The sequence below is a fragment of the Rhynchophorus ferrugineus genome, unplaced genomic scaffold (assembly GCF_030347505.1).
Source record: "Rhynchophorus ferrugineus isolate W39M unplaced genomic scaffold, kcgeb_rfMv2 rfM2, whole genome shotgun sequence".
Taxonomy (NCBI): domain Eukaryota; kingdom Metazoa; phylum Arthropoda; class Insecta; order Coleoptera; family Curculionidae; genus Rhynchophorus; species Rhynchophorus ferrugineus.
The window spans coordinates 79861921-79882645 of record NW_027472581.1 but is presented as its reverse complement, the minus strand read 5'-3'; the positions used below and the strand labels follow the sequence as shown (position 1 = coordinate 79882645).

General features: G+C 30.7%; 1 protein-coding gene across 2 annotated transcripts in view; it reads left to right on the top strand.

Annotated features, from left to right (window-relative positions):
• The window catches only part of LOC143191382 (uncharacterized), a 136921-nt gene that overhangs the window by 21483 nt on the left and 94713 nt on the right, over positions 1-20725 (top strand). For both annotated transcript variants that reach the window (XM_076396399.1, XM_076396398.1), the window contains exon 2: positions 4098-4542. In XM_076396399.1, coding sequence (XP_076252514.1) covers positions 4416-4542 — 127 coding nt within the window. In that variant the 5' untranslated portion in view covers positions 4098-4415. The remainder of the gene's footprint in view (positions 1-4097; positions 4543-20725) is intronic.

Genomic DNA, 20725 nt, shown 5'->3' with positions numbered 1-20725 from the left:
ACATTTAAGATGAAATTGTAACATTCGCCACCGAAGTATTTTCTTGCTTTACTAATTTGCAGCAAATGACAATAGTAGATTATCATTTTCGGATATATAAATTCGTCTTACTTATTAGTTGTTTGCATGTATATTTAATATAAATTAATCAAAGTAATCTGTAACAAACTACCTTTTGTATTCATATTTGACGTATATTTACCAACATACTAAAGTGCTGTGTCGAAAGAACGATGTTTTAAAAGAATGTGCCAGTTAATCTATGCTGCTTGTATATAAGCAAGTGCTAATCAGAAGGTGTTATGTTTGGTGAGTACGCTGGATGCGTCAGAACAACTTTTACAACATTGCATCTCTTACTAGTCATTGCTGGTCTTTTTTACAACAACACAGTTTGTTCAACAAACGTTGGTAGACATATAAATTAACAGTTTCATTCGGGTTTAACAGTACATAATATACACCTTGTTGATCCGAACATGCGCAACACTTTATGGCCAATAAATATTCCACTTTTATACCGATCTGGAAGGCTTTCCTGGACTCACCTATGGCTTCTTATACTTGTTATTTCTCTTAGTTAGTCCACTTTCTATAAACAATCACAATGCGCTTAAAAGCCCTTGTTTGTTGGCCAGACAAGCAATACAACTACAATGTTGAAACGGTTTTATGAAAACATTTTCAGTTAATTCTTTCTATGTAATCCTTTTACCTTATTTGATATTTTTTACATCACATATTAACATTCGGAAATAGTTGGTCATCAGCTTCTACGCTGCATGAGAGATATTTAGGAGTGTGATCTTTATTTTTGTCCAATATGTCTTGCAAAAATATTTCATTTATCTCTCTTTAGTGCTACATATTTATTCAATAAATTACGCAGTTATTTTATTTGATATTACAATGGGTAGGCTATGTAAAATTGCAGCCCGTATGAGGAAAAATAGCAATAAAGAAACATTGATGATAAGATTGAAAATAAGGAGCGCTTCAGGCCCCGGGGTCCGCTACTTAGCTAAGTGATTTGGCAAATGTTTTAACTAAAAAACAACAAAAAGTCATTGTCCCCGCCGGGTATCGAATCCGCGAGCCCCGCGAGGGTTTTTTGCACTGAGCAACTTCCGATTTTCCATCACATCAACTCAGCAATAACATTATACACAAATATCTGATTATTTTAGATAAAAAAATATGTGAAAACTTTATACGTCCCTAAGGAATTTGAAGGTTTGCTTCGATTTTCTCCATGTCCCTAACAGATCCTAATTTAGTTTCAATGTGACCACCTCGGAAGTGCAGTCTTTCGAATAAAAAATGAATTAAAAATAAAAAAGAAGAAAAAAAGTATACAGCCGAACATAAAACCTGCTTCTTTTTGGAAGTTTGTTAATAACTCAATAATATTTTATTGGAAACTGTTGTTTTATGTGAAGATATATTAAAACTATTGAATTTAAGAGTTGAATTAGGTTTTTTAACAGTTGTTTATATTACTTCGTACTTCGTATGTTGACCAATAGATATCGCTAATAGAAATTCATGTAATATTATATATATATATATATATATATATATATATATATATATATCATCTATATCATATATATATATATATATATATATATATATATATATATATATATATATATATATATATATATATATATAGATACGTATATATATATATATATATATATATATATATATAGATACGTATATATATATATATATATATATATATATATATATAGATACATATATATATATATATATATATATATAAATATATCTATATCATATATATATATATATATATATATATATATATATATATATATATATATATATAGCATATAGTAAAATACTAAACTGTAAACTGACTCGCAACATCTCTTCGAAGGTGAGAAATATATATTGTTTACACTGCAACAAAATGGCACCTAATAAAATGTAAGATGTACTGACAGAGCTGCGATGCAACACCTTAAAATTAATTAGCATGTCTACGGTAAATATTTTATAACATAAGTTCACAAATTTAAATAACAAAATATCTTGTATAAAAGTAAGAGTAAATATTAATTTCAGTATACTCAAAAGTCCGTAACTTTTCAATTAACTTCAATAAATACAGATATAATTACCGTTTAATTACGACCAGAAAGATTACTGTTAACACATTTTTGGAAGCAGCGTTCTATGACCGTGACATTTCTTAGAAAGAGCTGGAAACAAAAAAATTGGTGCTACTTTTCTTGAATTACCAAATAACAAAATGTTTTATATTTTAAAATAAGTTGTTTTTCTAGACACTATTGTTTATCTTTCGTCATTTCTTCTTAGATGGTACTGGACGACTCCGTTCTAGAAACATATCGGTTACTAAATTTCTTGGCCTACTTGCTTCTCTTCGTATTTTTTATTCTCGCGCGATATTTATTTCAAGTGGTGAAACGTTATACAAATACAAGGTTTCACGGTGCTGGTATATCATTACCAGGCTGTGGCTGAGATAACTAACATACAAGCTATGCTCATACCCATGACACTTTGCGGTGTTATCAAAAACCACCTGCCCTGCATTTGAGCTTAGAACATTGCCCCATAAATAATTATCATAAACGCAGTAGTAATTTAACTACCACATATAATCATATCTAGGAGTTGGAGAAACTCAACATTGATATGCTGATGGTGTTATTCATGTCTTTGGCCATAGTCATTGATAACGTTATCGGCAGTTTCTACCTTCAGGTCCTTATACAAATTGTTGTCACGTTTCTCATATTCTATCATATCTATTATGATATTTTTATTGCATTAGTTGGTACAATCTCAGAGTTGAGAATAATGCCACACTGGTTTGAAGGCTAGTTGGAAAAGTAAAAGTGACGGCGCTGAATATCTACCCAATAACCAGTAAAGTTTATTGTTCTTCACATGTTTTTGTTATCATGTTATCCATCTTTGTTACACCCCAGACTCTTCTGAGTTATTTCGTTTCTGCTGTTAGTATCTTACTTATTTCACTCATCTCATCTTGGTGGTTTAGTTTTCAAGCTTCAAACGATATCGGTCAGAATTATATAACAATCTAGCGTTGAGTTTAAAAATTACAATGATTTTGTTAAGACAATTCTTATATAGTCAAATTAATAGATAAGATAAATAATAATAAATAAAGCGATATTTGGAGTTGTTAAAAGTTATTAAGAAATTAAAGATCAGCATCTAAGTGCACAGCAGCTGGTAGAAAACGTCCAAAATGGAATGGCTGGAAATTGTGTGGCCTCTGTATATTGAGGAGCGTATAGAATTTTGTTTATTGACGTTGATATAGACAAAAGTAATAATATGGCATTTTTTGGATAGGTGAGGAAATAAAGCAGAAACGTACTCAATAATATAATAATTAGGTTTGGGCTATTTTCATCGTATGGTGTAGGTCTAATGGCCCAGTGGGTGAATATATGAATGGATTGTTGATTAATGTAAATGAAATCAATATTGCTAAAAATTGCTGTTTTATTACAAGTTATTCTTGGGATATAGTAGTATCATCAGAACAAAATTATTATATATTGATATACAATATACTGATAAATAAATACAAGGAGAAAATCCTACAAGTAATGTTTAACTACTACTGTGGTCAAAACATAGTAGAACAGACATATCTTGGTTTTGTTCATTATGAAGTTCGTCTGTCCATCCAAACTCTTAACAAATATATTATAGAAGTGTTATGGCTTATTTGAACTTTTGACTTTTCAACGCAAAGCCTACTAACATTGGTTCGTCTAAACTTTTTTGTCAAAAATTCAATTCATATCACCAAGTGAATAGAGCATGATTTAGCTCCATTTCATACAAGAAATAAAGATTTATGCGGTTAATGTTTGAATAAACGTATTGTACTTAATTTAGAAGGAACGAAAATAAATTCGTAATCAGTTTGGGTTTTATTTTTGGATCACAGTGGTATATAAACGTTTATTTTTATGGTCTAACGTATACTAAGTAACATGTAAATTCACTGTATATTATATAAGGTCGTCCTCGTTTAACTTGTTGTTTTTCTTTTCTTTCAGAGCCTCCTGCGATCCATATCTACGAACTAAAACCAGACTGCAAGGGATAAAGCCGTATTACGAACACACCTGTTTCTTTCGCGTGTCTGTCCAACGCACCTAGTCGGCTATCGATTAGTAAATATAATTTTTCCATGTGACAGACTGAACTATTGCTTTCTCGCTATGCATGCGCCTTAATATGAAAACGTCTCGCTAATATTATTGTTTAGTTTTTGTTGTTTCTTGTGCTAGTCCCGATCGCCGACCTTTTCAGTGTCCGAACCGAGTTAATCTGACGTGCCTTAAATGTTCTTGTGATGTTTCGGTGGTGATAAAATGGCCGCTAGTGAAGTAAAACCTTTGTATTCGACATGTGTGGCAGTATTGGGTTTTATCTGCCTGGTGGTGGGAGCGACCGCTGTCGGGATACCCATGTGGGGTTACTTTGACCCGCCTCCTTATCGTAAGTGTTGTTGAGTTAGTCCTAATGGGTGTGGAATGAAGTTGTTGCTTTTTTTGTCGGAGATTGATTGACCTTGATCGTTTGATAAACAAAATCATATATAACTGCTTACTACTTATAAATAATAACCTATTTTCGAAAGTATTATAACGACAACTTCCTCCACTGCTCAAGCGTTATACGTCGTTTGTTTATTATTGTTCTCTTTGTAAATTTTATTTGTATTTTTTATTTTTATTAGGTGTTCTCTTTTACCTCGTATATACTTGTTGAATATATAATCTCTTCAACTATCATATACTAATAAGCTATTTTAAAATACTATGTTATAAAAAAAACATTAAAATAGGCGGAAATATACAACATCAATTATGACTGTACAAATATGTGGAAATATTGTATATTTTGATATCATTTTTAGATTTATTCCTTTGTTGGTTTTAGTAATGTTGTATTTTGATAATTTTTTTATCTAGATAGAGAATTATTAGAGAATATTAACGATATAGAGATAACGAGATAGAGAATTATTAACGGCTATTCAGTCATATGGTTGTGATACTATTTGGACAGGTAAACCCACTTACCTGCAGGATTTATATATCGTTAGAAATAAAAGCTGGTTTTTATTTGATGATATTTTCAGATCATTATATGTCTAATTATACCAACCCGTTCTGGGATTATGATTCGCGTGTTTCATGGACATTTTCTTCGCAGAATACCATAAATAAACAAACACACAGTACCGCAGAGAAATATTGAGCATTATTACAATATTTTAATGCTATAAGATATAATCAATTTTAAGGTTTTTTTTACTATGATCTGATTAGATGTCTATACTTTAATTTTGTATGCTTGAGCTCTTCTAATTTCCAAGCACTCAGACCTTGAGTGAATATAAACCACAGAGTTTTTTTCATTAGTGTTTTTGTCATTTTAATTAATTAACGACTTCTATTTTTGGAGGCAACTACTATTATCTAACTAAAAATAATTATTTCATTATATTAATAAGAGTGTCACTAAAACAAGCAATTCCTACAGTAAAATTAGCTGTTTTAATAAATTATAGGCTATTGGAGCTTCATAGGTATCGACATTAATAGATGTAAACTACGGAGCAGAGTGGTCTAGCAGGTTTAAATATCAGAAATATTTCGGCAAATTAGACAAAAATACTAATTTATATATTGATGCAAGTACAACAGAACAATAGAAATAAAGTAATTTTTAATTTAATATAGTACTAAGCATATTTAATTAAGATGTGTTAAAAATATTTTTTTCTGACTATGACATATATTTAAGTCCATATAGTTTTTTACAGAACATTATTGTATTCTCATCAAAAAATAGCAAGATGTAAATTGTTTTGTTAATTATACATTCATTTCGCTAGTCCACTACCGAGTTTTTTTAATCAAAAGTTAAGCTCATATTACTCTACAGTAACCCTATATGCCTAATTATCTCTGTTGGACCTCTTGTTGTAGCATAAACTTCAAGGACATCGTTTTGGCAATCTCAAGATATTAAAGCTAAATCATAGAAAATTTTAAATGACACTTCAAAAGCAGAAAGGTTTGAGATAAAAGCATTTTGTTCAGGAAGTATTATCGTGAAATTTCAATAGCCTAAATATTTTTTAGCACGCCAGAAAATCTTTAATATGAAAATATTAAAACATATAATATTATTATTGAATATGTAATTGAAAAATATTGTACAAAGAAGGAGACTTAATAAATATATTGATATATTTTAAACGTATCTCCGTTATGTGATTCCAAAATGTCGACGAAACTTTATACTCTATTTCATAACGAAATATGATGTTATTCATTATATGTCCACTTTTATTTTTCCGTCTTTTCGCTTCGATGTCGGTCGATGACCAGATGCTGCCGCTTCCCTAATATTGGACCAATCCAATTTGAGACGTTTTCATTTAAAAATAAGTTTCCTTCTCCGGTTACAACTTTCAAAACATTATTTTCCACATCTAAGTATTGCCCATTCCTGTCCTGGTATTTTTCTACAAACATATAGATTTTTCGTCCTATTATATTGAAATTACTGTATAAGGTTTCATTGTATTTGACGACTATTCATTGTGTTTGATCTGGTTTTATTATTTCACTGATGCTAATTATTTTGGTAATGAAAACACGAATGACAAAACTTGAATATACTATAAACAAATGACATAATTGTGTTAATAATCAAGTAATCGGGCTAAATTTTGAGAGGTGAAATCATCTTTAGAAACAGGACGTATTTTCGAACGAATAACTGTGTTAACACTGTTATGCAATGCATCCACAGAACTTTATTGTTCTACACTTTTCTAATCTTTCCAGTTTGTGACGTTCTACCCTCGTTTCTCATCATGAATCTCCGTTCTATTCTCCCTTAGTCTCTCTCCAGTCGATCTATTTCAATTTAATATTTTCTATCGTTACAGTTTTAACCTCATTCTTATTCTTGATGGCTACTTTTTATTAAGTATATTATTATATGTTAATCATTCAATAATTTTCAATTCAATTTTTGTTTAGGTTTCTTTTGGCTCTTTTTGCATTATTTTTTAATAACTTTAACATTTTGTCGCACGGACGATATTTGTTTATTTTATATTTAGTTGAAGGTTTCGTCTCGGCAAAAGATGGAATTGAATCGAAAACAATTTTGTGCGATTATTTTTGACGTTATTCGACGTGGATTATCATAACAAGAGTGTATTAATCAATTGGACTTTTGGCGATGAAGCTCCATCAAAAACCACCTTGTATCGCTGGTTTAGTGAATTCAATCGTGGTCGTAGTACGCTGTCCGACGAGTTTCGTGAAGGTCCTCCAAAATTGACTGTGCCAGACAACATCGATGCTGTTTGAGCAAGATCATCATGTCGCTTATTGTGAGATTGAGGCATCCCTAAACATTAGTTCCACCAGAAATTTATGTTCGCGTTGGATCCCATGCAATTTGGCAATCGCTGAAAAAAAGGCTCGTGTCGATTGTTGCAAATAAATGTTTAAGAAATTCAATCGCGGTGCTTCGAAAGACGTTTATAAAATCATGACAGGTGACGAATCATGGATATATTCGTATGAGCCCGAAAGTAAGCGGCAGTCGACTTCCAAGATGAACTAAATCCAACAAAAATTCGCGCCCGAAGCAATTCAAAGAAAATGGTGGCCTGTTTCTTCGAGAAAACTGGTTATATTGCAATAGTGATTCTAGAGGATTGTAGAACAGTAAATTCTGATTGGTACACAATCATTTGTTTGCCAGAAGTCTTCGGTGAAATAAGGAAAATAAACAAGAGACGCCGGATTGTTCTTCATCATGACAATGTGAGTAATGTAACATCACAATCCCAAAACATGGCATTGTTATGTTATCCACCGTACAGCCCTGATTTGGTGCCCAATAACTTCTTTCTGTTCCTATCCGTGAAGAATAAACTGCGTGGTCAACGATTTTCATCGCCCGAAGGATTTATTGAAGCATTCAAAAATCATGTTTTGAAGATACCTCATTCGGAATGGAATAAATGCTTTGAAAATTGGTTTAAGCGTATGAAAAAGTATATGGATTATCGTGGCGAGTACTTTGAAAAATAATAAAAATATATTCGCAGCTTAACTACTTGTTTTTTTTCCTACTCCCGAAATATAAATAGTGACCTTCGATATATAGCTACAATTCTTCTTGTAAAAAAATTGATGATGCTTTATGACAACTTGCTTCCACATACCTCTAAAAATGACGGAAACTTTACAGATTAAAGAACTTTTTTTATTGAGACAGGCTGTGCGATTTTTATCTTGAAATTTAAACTTAGACCCTTTAACCCATATAATTCATTTTTATGGTTCTGTACTAAAAAAAGTCGGTTTCATTTTTATTATAATTAGTTAATTTATAACTTTTATTTTGTCTGAAACGAAAATAAAATTAGCTCGAACTTGTCAAGTTTGTTTTGTATCTTACTATTTAATGCGTAGAAGTCATATTTCTCCTCGTTATTTTTTTTGCAAACAAGTATCATTTGAAACTTGCCTATCAGTGTTATTACTCAGTAACCTGTTTATAGGTATTTTGAATATAATATTGAAAAACAAAATAATGAATGGATTGGAATGTTCAACTTGATATTTACCTAAATATTACTATAGTAATTTGAATTGATTGTTAGTATTTTTAGGCTTATTCTTTAATTTATAAATTAATTGTAACTTAATATTATTCTTTTGTTTGATTAAAGGCTTTAAGTATCATTTGCTTCAGTAAATCATGTGAAATTTCTCTTTGATGAAATCATTTTATGGAAATAATGTGTTAATTTAGTTACTTGGTCTAATTTATATAGGAAATTGTTCGTATATATGTTTAAACAATATGTATTGCTGTTCATTGTACTTGTTTTTGTCAGTTAATGTAAAAAAAGTATATGACGTAAAACAATTGATGCTTTTTTTTAATCGATGTTTGTCAATAATTTTTTTATGTTCTTTGTGATTCCACAATCTGCCCTATAGGCAATGAGTATTTCTTATGTCTATATTATATATACATGGTATGTAGAAAATCATTTCATTAAGCGATCTCCTGTATAAAATATTATCTTAGTTAATTAGTCTTACTTTAAAGCTTGTTCTAAAGTCTATATATGTCTAGTAATCAGATCAGGTGGTGTTAAACGTTTTAGTCTACGCACTTCACTATCTCGTCGAATATGTATCTGGTTAGCGAGTACGTTGGGATTCACTGACACTCTTTCGAAATACTTCACACAAACACGCTGAATTACACTCGTTATATGTTCAAGAGGAATATCGTGTTGAATCACTTTATTTGAAATATGATATGGGGCGTCAACAAAAGCACGCGACACTTTATTTTGGAACCGTCGAATGATGGATATATTAGATTTGCTAGCGGTACCCCATAGTTGGATTCCATATGACTACGCGACACTTTATTTTGGAACCGTTGAATGATGGATATATTAGATTTGCTAGCGGTACCCCATAGTTGGATTCCATATGACCAAATAGGCTTAAGTATAGATTCATATGGTAAAACCTTGTTATCTAACAATAATAAATTGAATATAATATACATTTATGTAATGCTCAACATATTTTTGTCAGTATCAACATAATTTTAAGAACAACTTAATTCATAGAATCATTTAAGGCAGAAAATGTTTGATATATTCTGAGCAACATGTACATTTATATGTTAAACGAGAAATTACAAGTCCTCCTGGACAATATTTAAATCGACAATTAACTTGAAGGTCAATTAATTCACATAACTCACCCGTCAGAATAACGCCGAATAGTAACAGCATAAAAATAGAAAGTATGCAGTGTAACCTTTATGTAAATAGCTAGCGTATAGTTTGTTTGTCTCTACGGCAACATCCTGTGTAGGAGTAACCAGCTAAATAAATAAAAAATGCGATTTAAATACAATGAACGACATATATATATATATATCGGTTCTGGTATTTTAAGCTCGATACTTTCCCCATACACGGAGGTGTTGTTTAATGTTTTTCGTAATATCTGAATAATGTTTTGCGATTATTCCTTATATATCTTTTTTATTTATTTTATATCATTATATATCATTATATGTAATTTTGTTGTAATATTATTTTTAAAATTATTTTTTAACACAATAGTTAGTGGTTCTGTTGAATTTTATTTTGGCGTCTTTCGCCCAGAACTTTCGTCATTGTTGCACTTAATTTATGACATATGAAGAAGAAGGATAATTTTACGATACGTATAAACGTATATGGAACTATAATAGAACGAAGAGGTTTAATTTATATTAATTACATCGTATGGTTTATTAGATATGCTTAGTTCAATCTTTATAACATTAATTTATTATTATTTTTCCGTTGTACTTACATCAATAGACAAGTAATATAAGCGGGATATAGTTGGAGTTACAATAGTATGTGCAATAAAATACTCTATACTATACAATCAAGAATATACCCTATTAAAGTATACCAAATGTACCTAAATTAAAATTAAATTAGACTATTTAAAGTATATATTAGAAAGCTATAAGCTATACAAACTCATATGGTTTGATTGGCTGGATCTTCTTATTTATACCACATTATTGTGACTTTTTTAATGTTTTAGCACGAAATCTTGGGATAATTTTGGGATTCATTTTATTTCGAGGTCACCTATAGTTCGTTGTTGGTTACGTAGCGATAAACTTTGGTAATTAATTACAGAACTTTTTTTAATATTCTAACGTAAACCCATGAGTCCAAGTAGTTTTTACAGTTAAGTGATAAAACAATATATTTGATCTGAAAATTGGGAGTATCTTCCGACTAACCTTCTAATATATTTGATTTTGAGTCTGACCTGTCCTGTTTTGTGACTAAACTTATGTGTTTAATTAAATGTTAAAACTTTTGTGAACTTTTATACCAAATGGCCATTTATATTCATGAACTTTTGAACACTTTCCCTCGATTTTAAAATAACATATCCCAAAGGTTTTTCAGAATGTTCGAATGAATTTCAATTAAATGCATAAATAACATTTTGATTAACAGCATTCAAAAACATAAAATGCAGTTGCATTACTAAAAAATTAAATTACTCGCGCTTCATCGGTGTTCTTGCCGAAAATTTTAGAATAAGTGAGAGTAGTTATTCATAATTCTGTTATTCATACTTCTTTTAACAAAGTGGAGATGGTATCTTCTTTATGTATCACTACACTCAAACATTTATGTATTAAATCATCCCTGAACATATGCTCTTTAATGTCATCAAGTCAGGTATAAAGAGTATTTGTGTTAACTTATTTCACATAAATAGGACTTCTTCTGATGATCTTTTTTCATTAAGTTATTTCGAAAATCTTCACAAGTGCGTACTTTAAAAGGTGATTATAGCAAACATAAAATGGCTAAGGTTTATTATGCGTGTAGTTTCTTTATGAAATTTGCAATACACTAACAGAAATTATTATAATACAAAAAACTAATCTATCATTTGCTTGTTATGGGTCATTTTCTTTTCCGGTCTATTTAGAAAAATGGTTTTAGATTTGAAGATGTCTCGATATGTTTTGTTTATTATACATAATTATTATGAACAAAATTTATGGGCTGGGAACAACGTCTTTTCCATGTCTTTCAAAAAGAATTTATTAAAAGCATAAATGCAAAATGTATACATTAAACTTTTACTAATAATATCAGCCAATCAATGATTAACATTTCCCAGCCCAATTCTCTTAAGAATTTCTTCGATTTTTCGCACAGGACGCTAGCAAGGACTAGGTTTATCTAAAATTAATTTAGTTTAATTATTAGTTATATTAATAATAAATCAATTATTAGTTTAACTAAGATTTTTAGTTATAGCTAGATCATATTGTCCATGAGTTGAGAAAAAGTGATTCGATTAAAGCCACCCCTTAGAGAAAAATGCAAATATGCCAAACATATGGGTATAAAGATACTGTACTGTGGAAGTACCACTATGGATCGAGATACGCTGGTAAATATCCATCCATCAATTGCAATGAACTAAAATAAGCTCAATCAATGTATACACAGCGGAAGAGAGCATCCAAAAAACTTCAGAGATTGATTGCAAAGGAATTGTAGGAAATAAAAGACAAACTTAACAATGAACTTTTATAAAATCAGTCACAAATAAATCATCCAAAATGGTAAACTACAAATTGTTAATAAAAATAAAACGCAATAACAAAATCAAAATTATTCTATGTAAATCAATCTCCAACAAGTCATGGAGAAATGATCAAAAACTGCTGAGCGTATTACAAAACTTGAATATAGAATTCCAGGATAAAAACACAACGGTAAGCAAAAAAGCGAACAATTAATCCAAGTAATGAAGAATCGATGTAAGTTTGATTAAATTTGTCCACATCAATTTTACATAATGTAAGAAATCAAAACATGTCCATCAGTATAAATAATATGATAAGTGTAATATAAATATACAGATAGAATATATGATAAAAAGTTTTTTAACACATTAACAATTAGTTAGGAATGATACTGGAGACGAAGCTGCGTTGGAAGGTTCTTGTAAATAAGATAATGTATTTATAAAGATGTGATAACATACAATAAAATATCATTTTTAAGAAAATTGTTATGACAAAAAAATTACATCCATATATGAGATTGTCCCAAAAAGAGCAATTTGGATATAATTCAGCAGTTACAGAAGATTTGTGGACTGGTGTTAATACAGTATTAACCAGACCATTAAAAACCCTTATCAGAATCATGAAATAAGATTTCTTTATTATGTTAACGCTGAAGTACTCAAGACGTTTTACTAACGACGTCTTTTGAACTGGTGTAATATTGGTATTGATGCAAAAATTGTACAGTAGCATACACGTTAACATTAGGTTCAGCAATTTGGTGTAGCTCAAGAGAGTTTAGTGCAAATATTTTTAGTTTTTTTAGTAAATAAGACAGAATGAAATGCTATATTATTGACTGAACAAGTATTGTTCATATAGTCATTATTTTTTAGTAATATCATAGAGATTATGTTTAAAGATAATAAGAAATATAAATACCAGACAGTTCCCTATGAACATGTGCTGCACTTTTTCCTTATCAGAAATATAATAAAAGCAGGATTTTGAATTTCTGGAATCGTTAATTACGAACTCTATTAGGCTGTGACTTGACTTGGTTAATCACCTTGAAAAAAACCCAAACATTTATGACTAAAAATAAACTATATTAAAAAAATTTAAATGTATATTACAGGTTGTAACGAACGAAAAAATGTCCATCAATAACAAATACCGATCTCGAGTCCAATTTGCAATAATAACGTATTGATAAATGGCGAACCAAAACACATGCATAATGCAGCGTGACGCAAACAATACCATGAGAAATGCAAAACAATTTTACAATTAGTATTTATAATGCAACGAAAATTGGTATAAGCGGGAAGGTTTTGTGGAATGCGAGCGATAGCTGTAAATATAAAAGTGGATAAAAAGTAAATTGCGGCACGCTAAGCCTTATGTCTGTTATACAAGACTGATTCTATTTCTTGAAACGGCGTTGCGAATATAGACTATCAAATAGTTTCAAAGATTATTTCCTAGGACCTTGAATATAAATCGTTATGTGTTGTTTTAACAAGGCGATGTAGCAGGTTAATTGAAAAGTCCCCAGTGAAAATAGATGGCGCTATCAGAATGAAATCCATATATTTTTCAGTTAGCCCTAACCCTCTAAAGATGCGTGTATAAATTTGACATTCAAACATTTTGAGTGAAGCAACTTTCGTTAATGTGAAAAAAAATGGATAAAAAGCAATTTCGCATGTTAATAAAATATTGCTTTTGGAAGGGAAAAAATACAGTTGAAGCAAAAACTTGCCTTACTGTAGGGGGCAGTCTCCGAGTTTTCGGACACTGCCACAGGAAAATCAACCATCAAGGATTGGTATGCTAAGTTTAGACATGGTGAAATAAGTACCGAAGACGGTGAACGCGTAGTGGACGCCCAAAAGAGGTTGCTACCGAGGAAAACATAAAAAAATCCACAAAATGATTTAGAATGACCGCAAATTGAAATTGAATAAAATAGCAGACACTCTAAAGATATCAACTGAACGTGTACATCATATCATTCACGAATATTTGAATATGAGAAAGCTCTGAGCAAAGTGGGTACCGCGCGAGCTCACATTTGATCAGAGACAACGACGAGTTGATAATTCGGAGTAGTGTTTGAAGATGATCAAGCATAATAAGCCTGAGTTTTTGCGTTGATATGTGACAATGGATGAAACATGGTTCCATCATATCACTCCGAAGTACAATCGACAGTCATCTAAGGGGACTGCACACGATGAACCCGCTCCAAAGCGTGGGAAAACGGAACAGCCGGCTGGAAAGTTATGGCGTTTGTATTTTGTCAATTGGGCTTTGGATTGCTTCCTCGTCCACCGTATTCTCCAGATCTGGCCCCGAGCGACTATTTCCTATTCTCAGATCTCAAAAGAATGCTCACTGGGAAGAAATTTTCGTCTAATTAAGAGGTGATCGATGAAGCTGAGGACTATTTAAAGCAAATTTCAAATCGTACTACAGAAATGGTATCGAAAAAGGAGGGTCGCTATAATCAGTGTCACCCTTGAATTTTAATAATTTAATGAATAATTATGCTGAATATAAAAAACTAATTTTGGCAAAAAAAATATGTTTTACTATGCCATAACAGGTGCTATAGAGAAAGCGCTTGAACAGTTAGGATTGTATAATAATACAGTGGCTGCTTACATGGTGTGGCAGTTATTCATTAAAGTTATAAAGATATATAAATAACAATAGATAAAAGGGATGACAGCGGTGTTACCTGAAGACGAGGCTTGGACAGTCGATGGTGGCACGTCTACCCTGAACGATCGTCAGTCACTGAGTGATTGAGAGTACTATCCATTAATCTCCCAGATATTTTAAAAAAATCGATATAACCATTTTGATACTTAAAAATATATATAGATATATCGGCGAAAAACAAATTGTTATATTTGTGCAGTTTATATTTTTAATAAACCCGTACAATCAACCAGTTTGAAAAGTATATTAAAAATAATTATATATACTTTTACAGTATTTAAGAAATATTTAATTTTCTTCAAAAATATCGAAAATATCTGCTAGCAAAAATATTGATACATCAATATATCGGTTAAAATTATCGATATATCGATATTTTAAAAAATATCGATATAACGATTACGATGTATCGATAACGATATATCGAAGAAAAAAATTGTTATATTTTTGCAGTATATATCGGTATTTTTAATAAACCCTTACAATTAACCAATTTAAAAGGTTTATTAAAAATAATTATATGGATTTTTACAAGGTTTAAGATATATATTTAATTTCTTTAAAAAAAAATATCCAAAAATATCGACTAATAAAAATATCGATATATCGATAAATAGGTCAAAAAAATATAGGTTAAAAATATCGATATTTTTTTCAAAAAATATAAATATATCGATATTTTTTCAGCATTCCTAAACCAAACCACACAAATTCGTGATACTCTTAAATTTTGCTTAAGATAATTTAGGAGATAAATACTAATGGGTTTATAGCGAACTCGTCTTGCTTCTGAATGAAAAGTAGTATTAATGTAAAATTAAAATTGTGTTTAGTGCATCAATAGACAACAAAATATGTACGATTAAGTACATATTATTTCAATATTCAATTTATTGATCCTATTTAGCTGACGTTAAACGAAGGGGTAACTAGCTACAACTGCATAGGGTATTTTAGAAGGCTTTTGCAAAAATGATTGGAAGATTTATAAATAGGAGTATCACTCCTATAAGTGGATTTGAAGGTGAATTTCATCAGATGGCGTTAATTCTTGAAGCTGAGAGTCGAGAGATGTTTTTTTTATGTTTGAATAGCTATTTTAAGTGAGTATTATAGCAGAAATTCTAAGGCATAGTTTACAACGTATAATGTCATATTTTGTTGTTTTTTTAAATCAAACTTTTGCAAAAGCTATTAGATATTGAATTTATATTTATATTTATATTTATGTTATTTAGGAAACCATTACTATGAATGTTTTTAATAATTCTATTAATATAATCATGCTTTTGTAACTGTTTTTATGTCAATATTTATGTGGTGATACGAAAGTATACAACAAACGAACTTCATTTTCATGGGAAGGGAAATATTTAATATTCATAAATATTAATACATTTAAACATAACATTGAAAGAAACTCTTATTAAGAATTATTTCCAAACAGAGTCATAGGGTTTATATTTTCATACTGTAAAATAAATACGGGAAATTCAGAGTCAACGAAAAACAGAATGTTTTATTTTTAAATGGTATTTCCTGAGTTTTTGGCTAGACATATATTCACATTCTTTGCTCTGTAGAATGGTTCAAAGTGCAAATGTTTGATGGCATGAAATTCAAAACGTTACCAGAAAGAGGTACTAGTGTTTGATAAGTGTTAAGGTCCTAAAATCCCTATGTAACCTCTCATTTGATATTTGACTCCAAGAACCCCAACCTTGAATTTAAACTATAGTCGATATAGTATTGCATGAATAACACATGAATTTGAAAATGTAATTTTTTCTTTTTGATACTAAAATAAACATAATTACAGTGAATATTTGTGTACATTAAAATAATCTGACTTTACACTCTATCTGTATAAATATATACACAATCTCATTACCGAAATAAACATAACCATAATTGTTAGGATTATCAATCCAATTTAAAACAAACTAAAAAGTTTAAAATAAAGTTAAACTAAGTTAAATAAACGGCAACATGGAACTGAGTATACAGTAATGGAAAACGAAAAAGTTAAGATCTATTGGGATTTTAAAATCCAATTATTCTTCTACAGCCCTGTTTATATATCCGTGGTTTTGCATGATTTATAAGGTAGACCAGCAGATTTTATATCAGGTTATTAATTTTTTTATGGTGATACAGATCATAACTAACTTTTTATTTATGTCATAAGAATAATCCTAGTTTGTAATTTTTTATTTCCATCCAATACTTAGAATATTAAACATGCAAATACGTATATATTAATTTTAAATGTCTACATTTTTTTGAAATTCAGTTTTAATATGAGCGCATTATATTAGGTTCCTGATTGGTGGCGCACTAGATAAAGAATGCCCATCCTCCTGACACGATAGTCACGGCGTTAAATTCTGATAGGATATGATTTTGTAAAATACGACAAGTAACAATCATTCAAATAAGATTTATGCTGATGGCAATTGTTAGAAACTTACGACAAATAGTAGATCCCATCTAGTTAAACATGATTTGTTAAAAATATGATTTTAAATATATTACATAATGTGAATTTCTGATGGGACGGCCTTTCTATTGCTGCGATAGTCGCGGGTTCAAATCCTGGCGTGTATTTAATTTATGTTTGTGGCTTTAATCGTAATGGTGTTTATAGTCAACAGTAGAAAATCCGACAAGTAATGACCATCCTTGTTACGCTAGCAACTAGGCTGAGTAAAACTGAATGTCTTTCTGCGATGGTCTCTAAGTTGGTCACTAGCCAGTCGGTAGACTCTATGCCGAGAATCATAGTTTGGAGCCCAAGTTAATAATAGGTTTAGTCCAACTAAACCCCCCTTTGTAGAAAGGATACTCTAAATTATAAGAAAAAAATTAATTGATTATAAAACACCTAACATAGTTATTCATATGTTTGTTACTTGATTAAACCAAATTCTTATATGAAAATGTGTCTTCCCTCTTCTACTGGGAGCGAGTGTAATGAGAGAGTAGATTATCTGGTAGGGAAGAGAGATGGATCTTTATTGGAAAACTTTCCGTTTCTGGGGCACATATTTGAATTCCTTTGCAATCAACTTGAGTCGGATCTGATAAAAAACAATAAATTATGACAGGTGGAGAGTACCATTAGTTACATTATGTGACCGTTATTTATTGACGATATAAAGTATTAAGGAAATAGATATAAATAAAAGCAATAAAATAAATGAAAGGTATCGGCGCTGGGTTTACCTGTAGGCAAGGCGTGGGTAGTCGATGGTGGTACGTCTGAACTCAACGTTGGTCACATACTGAATGATGAAAGTACCCTTCAATAACATCCCAAATAAACGTCTCGGGGTTGCCCGATATTCGTTATCGTGTTCTAGTTGCTGCTGGCACCCCGTCCGTGTTCAACATCTGGGTATTTTGTAGGCCGTTATTCTACAATGTAAAATTCGACATGTCTCAAGGTCGCTACACTACCAATATTAGCAGACCCAAACCGTCCATATGTACACGTCTTCGAATTGGCCACTGTAGATTAAATCGAATTTCTTCTTAAATGGTAAGCCTCTACCGTCCAATGAGTGCGGATAATCACTGACCATTACGCATGTATTGATTGAGTGCTGAATGTACCGTTCACAGAGGTGGCTATTTATCTTGGAAGAATCGATGGAAGTATCTTCAGCTGATAAACTTGGATCGGCTAATGAACTATTCAAAGGAAGAAATTGTCGCAATTATTTCTTAGACCTAAAGTAAGTAATTGTTTGAAAACTATTACACTAATCATAAAATATTAGCTACGGATTTTTTTAGTACAAAACTGATTTCATTATAACTTTCCAATATTGTTATCGACTCCATTTATAGTAAAATAATTATCACGTATACAGAAATACATATTTCGCTTCCAGTACCTCTTATTAGACAATAAAAATAAACTTTAAGAAAGTTGCAAATCTTCATTTACTGTTATTGTCCGTTCCATGTATATTATTCATAGTTCCTACAACTTAATCGAGCATAAACATGGCCGAACAAAGGCTCTATTGATTTCGGTCATAGAAACATTTTCAAATCACTTCCGCTGGTTCATAATCGGTCTAATGAAAGGCGGTCATGCTTTACTAGATCACATAATAGTTAATAGTCGTTCAAACATTATCAGGCGTCGATTTGTAGGCTTTATTGATATCTTACGAGAGGAATCAACTTTTATGTCTCATTACCTGATGATATGGATTATCTCAATAAATTTATAAGGAGCTATGATATTTATACATCTGTAAAAAATAGTAGCAATATATTTCGATATACTTCTGTTGTTAGTAATAGGCTAAATTAGTTTATGATATTTCTACGTATTTACTTTACCCGGATTAAAAATTATTTCTAAAAAAAAACATGAATGTGTGCTAAAATGCTGTAAATCTTCACGTGACGTAGCTGTTTTGGTCACACTGGACAGTTTGTATGGGTATAGGTCTTATTTATAGTGAAAGCTTCAAACAAGTTGTGTATTTTCGTTCTAAGGAAGAAAAATGTGATTTAATCTGACTTAATCTTACAAGTTAGTATCTACTATTTTAAGCAACTTTAGTTATGCCTAAAGTGTAGATTTTTATTTTGTTTATTGTGTATATGAGGCCCAAATCATTTTGTTACCAAACCAAATAATATACAAAATTATATTTAATATAATGTGACTGGTTTAGACGTATAAGTGTGCTTGAAGTCAGTATATGTTTCTACAAGATTCGAATGCCAATTAGACAAGATTTTTTTATTTGAAGCTTTATTGTGAAAAATAGGTACAATGTATTTTCTTCAAAGTATTGTTCATCGATAGCCGCTACATTTTTCGATCTATCCAAGGATGTATATTTTAAGGCTATCCACGTATTGATTCTTTTTTGATATTTTAATTTATGTGTTACTAACTTATATGGGTAACGAGTTATATGTCAGACCAAATAGTGATCAGAACGAGGAAGGTCTGGAGAATACGGCAGGTGGCGTAGAACTTCCCATTTTAATGATTCCAAGTGTGTTTTCACCGGTTTTATAATATGCTATCAAATGTTGTCATGATAAACAATAACATTGTTGTGTCTTTGTTCGTATTACAGTCGTTTTTCGCACAGCGGCCATTTCTAACGCATCAATTGTAGTCGATAGCGATCGCCACTGATGACTTCAAATCCTCCTCTTCGCATTTTTTGGTTTTCTAGAAAATCACCACTTCTTAAACGTCGAAACATGTCATAGTATTCATATGTTGATTCATATGATGTAGCGCGGTTTCCATAAGCTTCACGCCATATTTGATCAGATTAAAGGAAAAAAGCAAAACTTCACGCAAATACGATTTACTGGCTACACACTTGGAAATTTTTAATGCACTGAAATGTTTTTGTTTACACTTCCAAGTAATTACACATGTTGAAAAGTAAACCATATATACATATATAGAACAGTAAATTCAGATTCCGAAGAAACAGGCTACCATTTTCGTTGAAGTGTTTCATGCAACATTTGTTGGATTTGGTTCACCTTGGAACACCCATACAGATGACTGCTGCTTACTTCCTGGCTCATACAAATATATCCATGATTGAATGAATATGAATATATCTATATTGAATATATCCATGATGATTGAATTTCTTAAGCATTTCTTTGCATCAATCAACACGAGCCTTTTTTTGAGCGATTGTCAAATTGTGTGGAACCAACATGAACATAACTTTCGCACAGTTAAGTATTCATGTAAAATCGTATA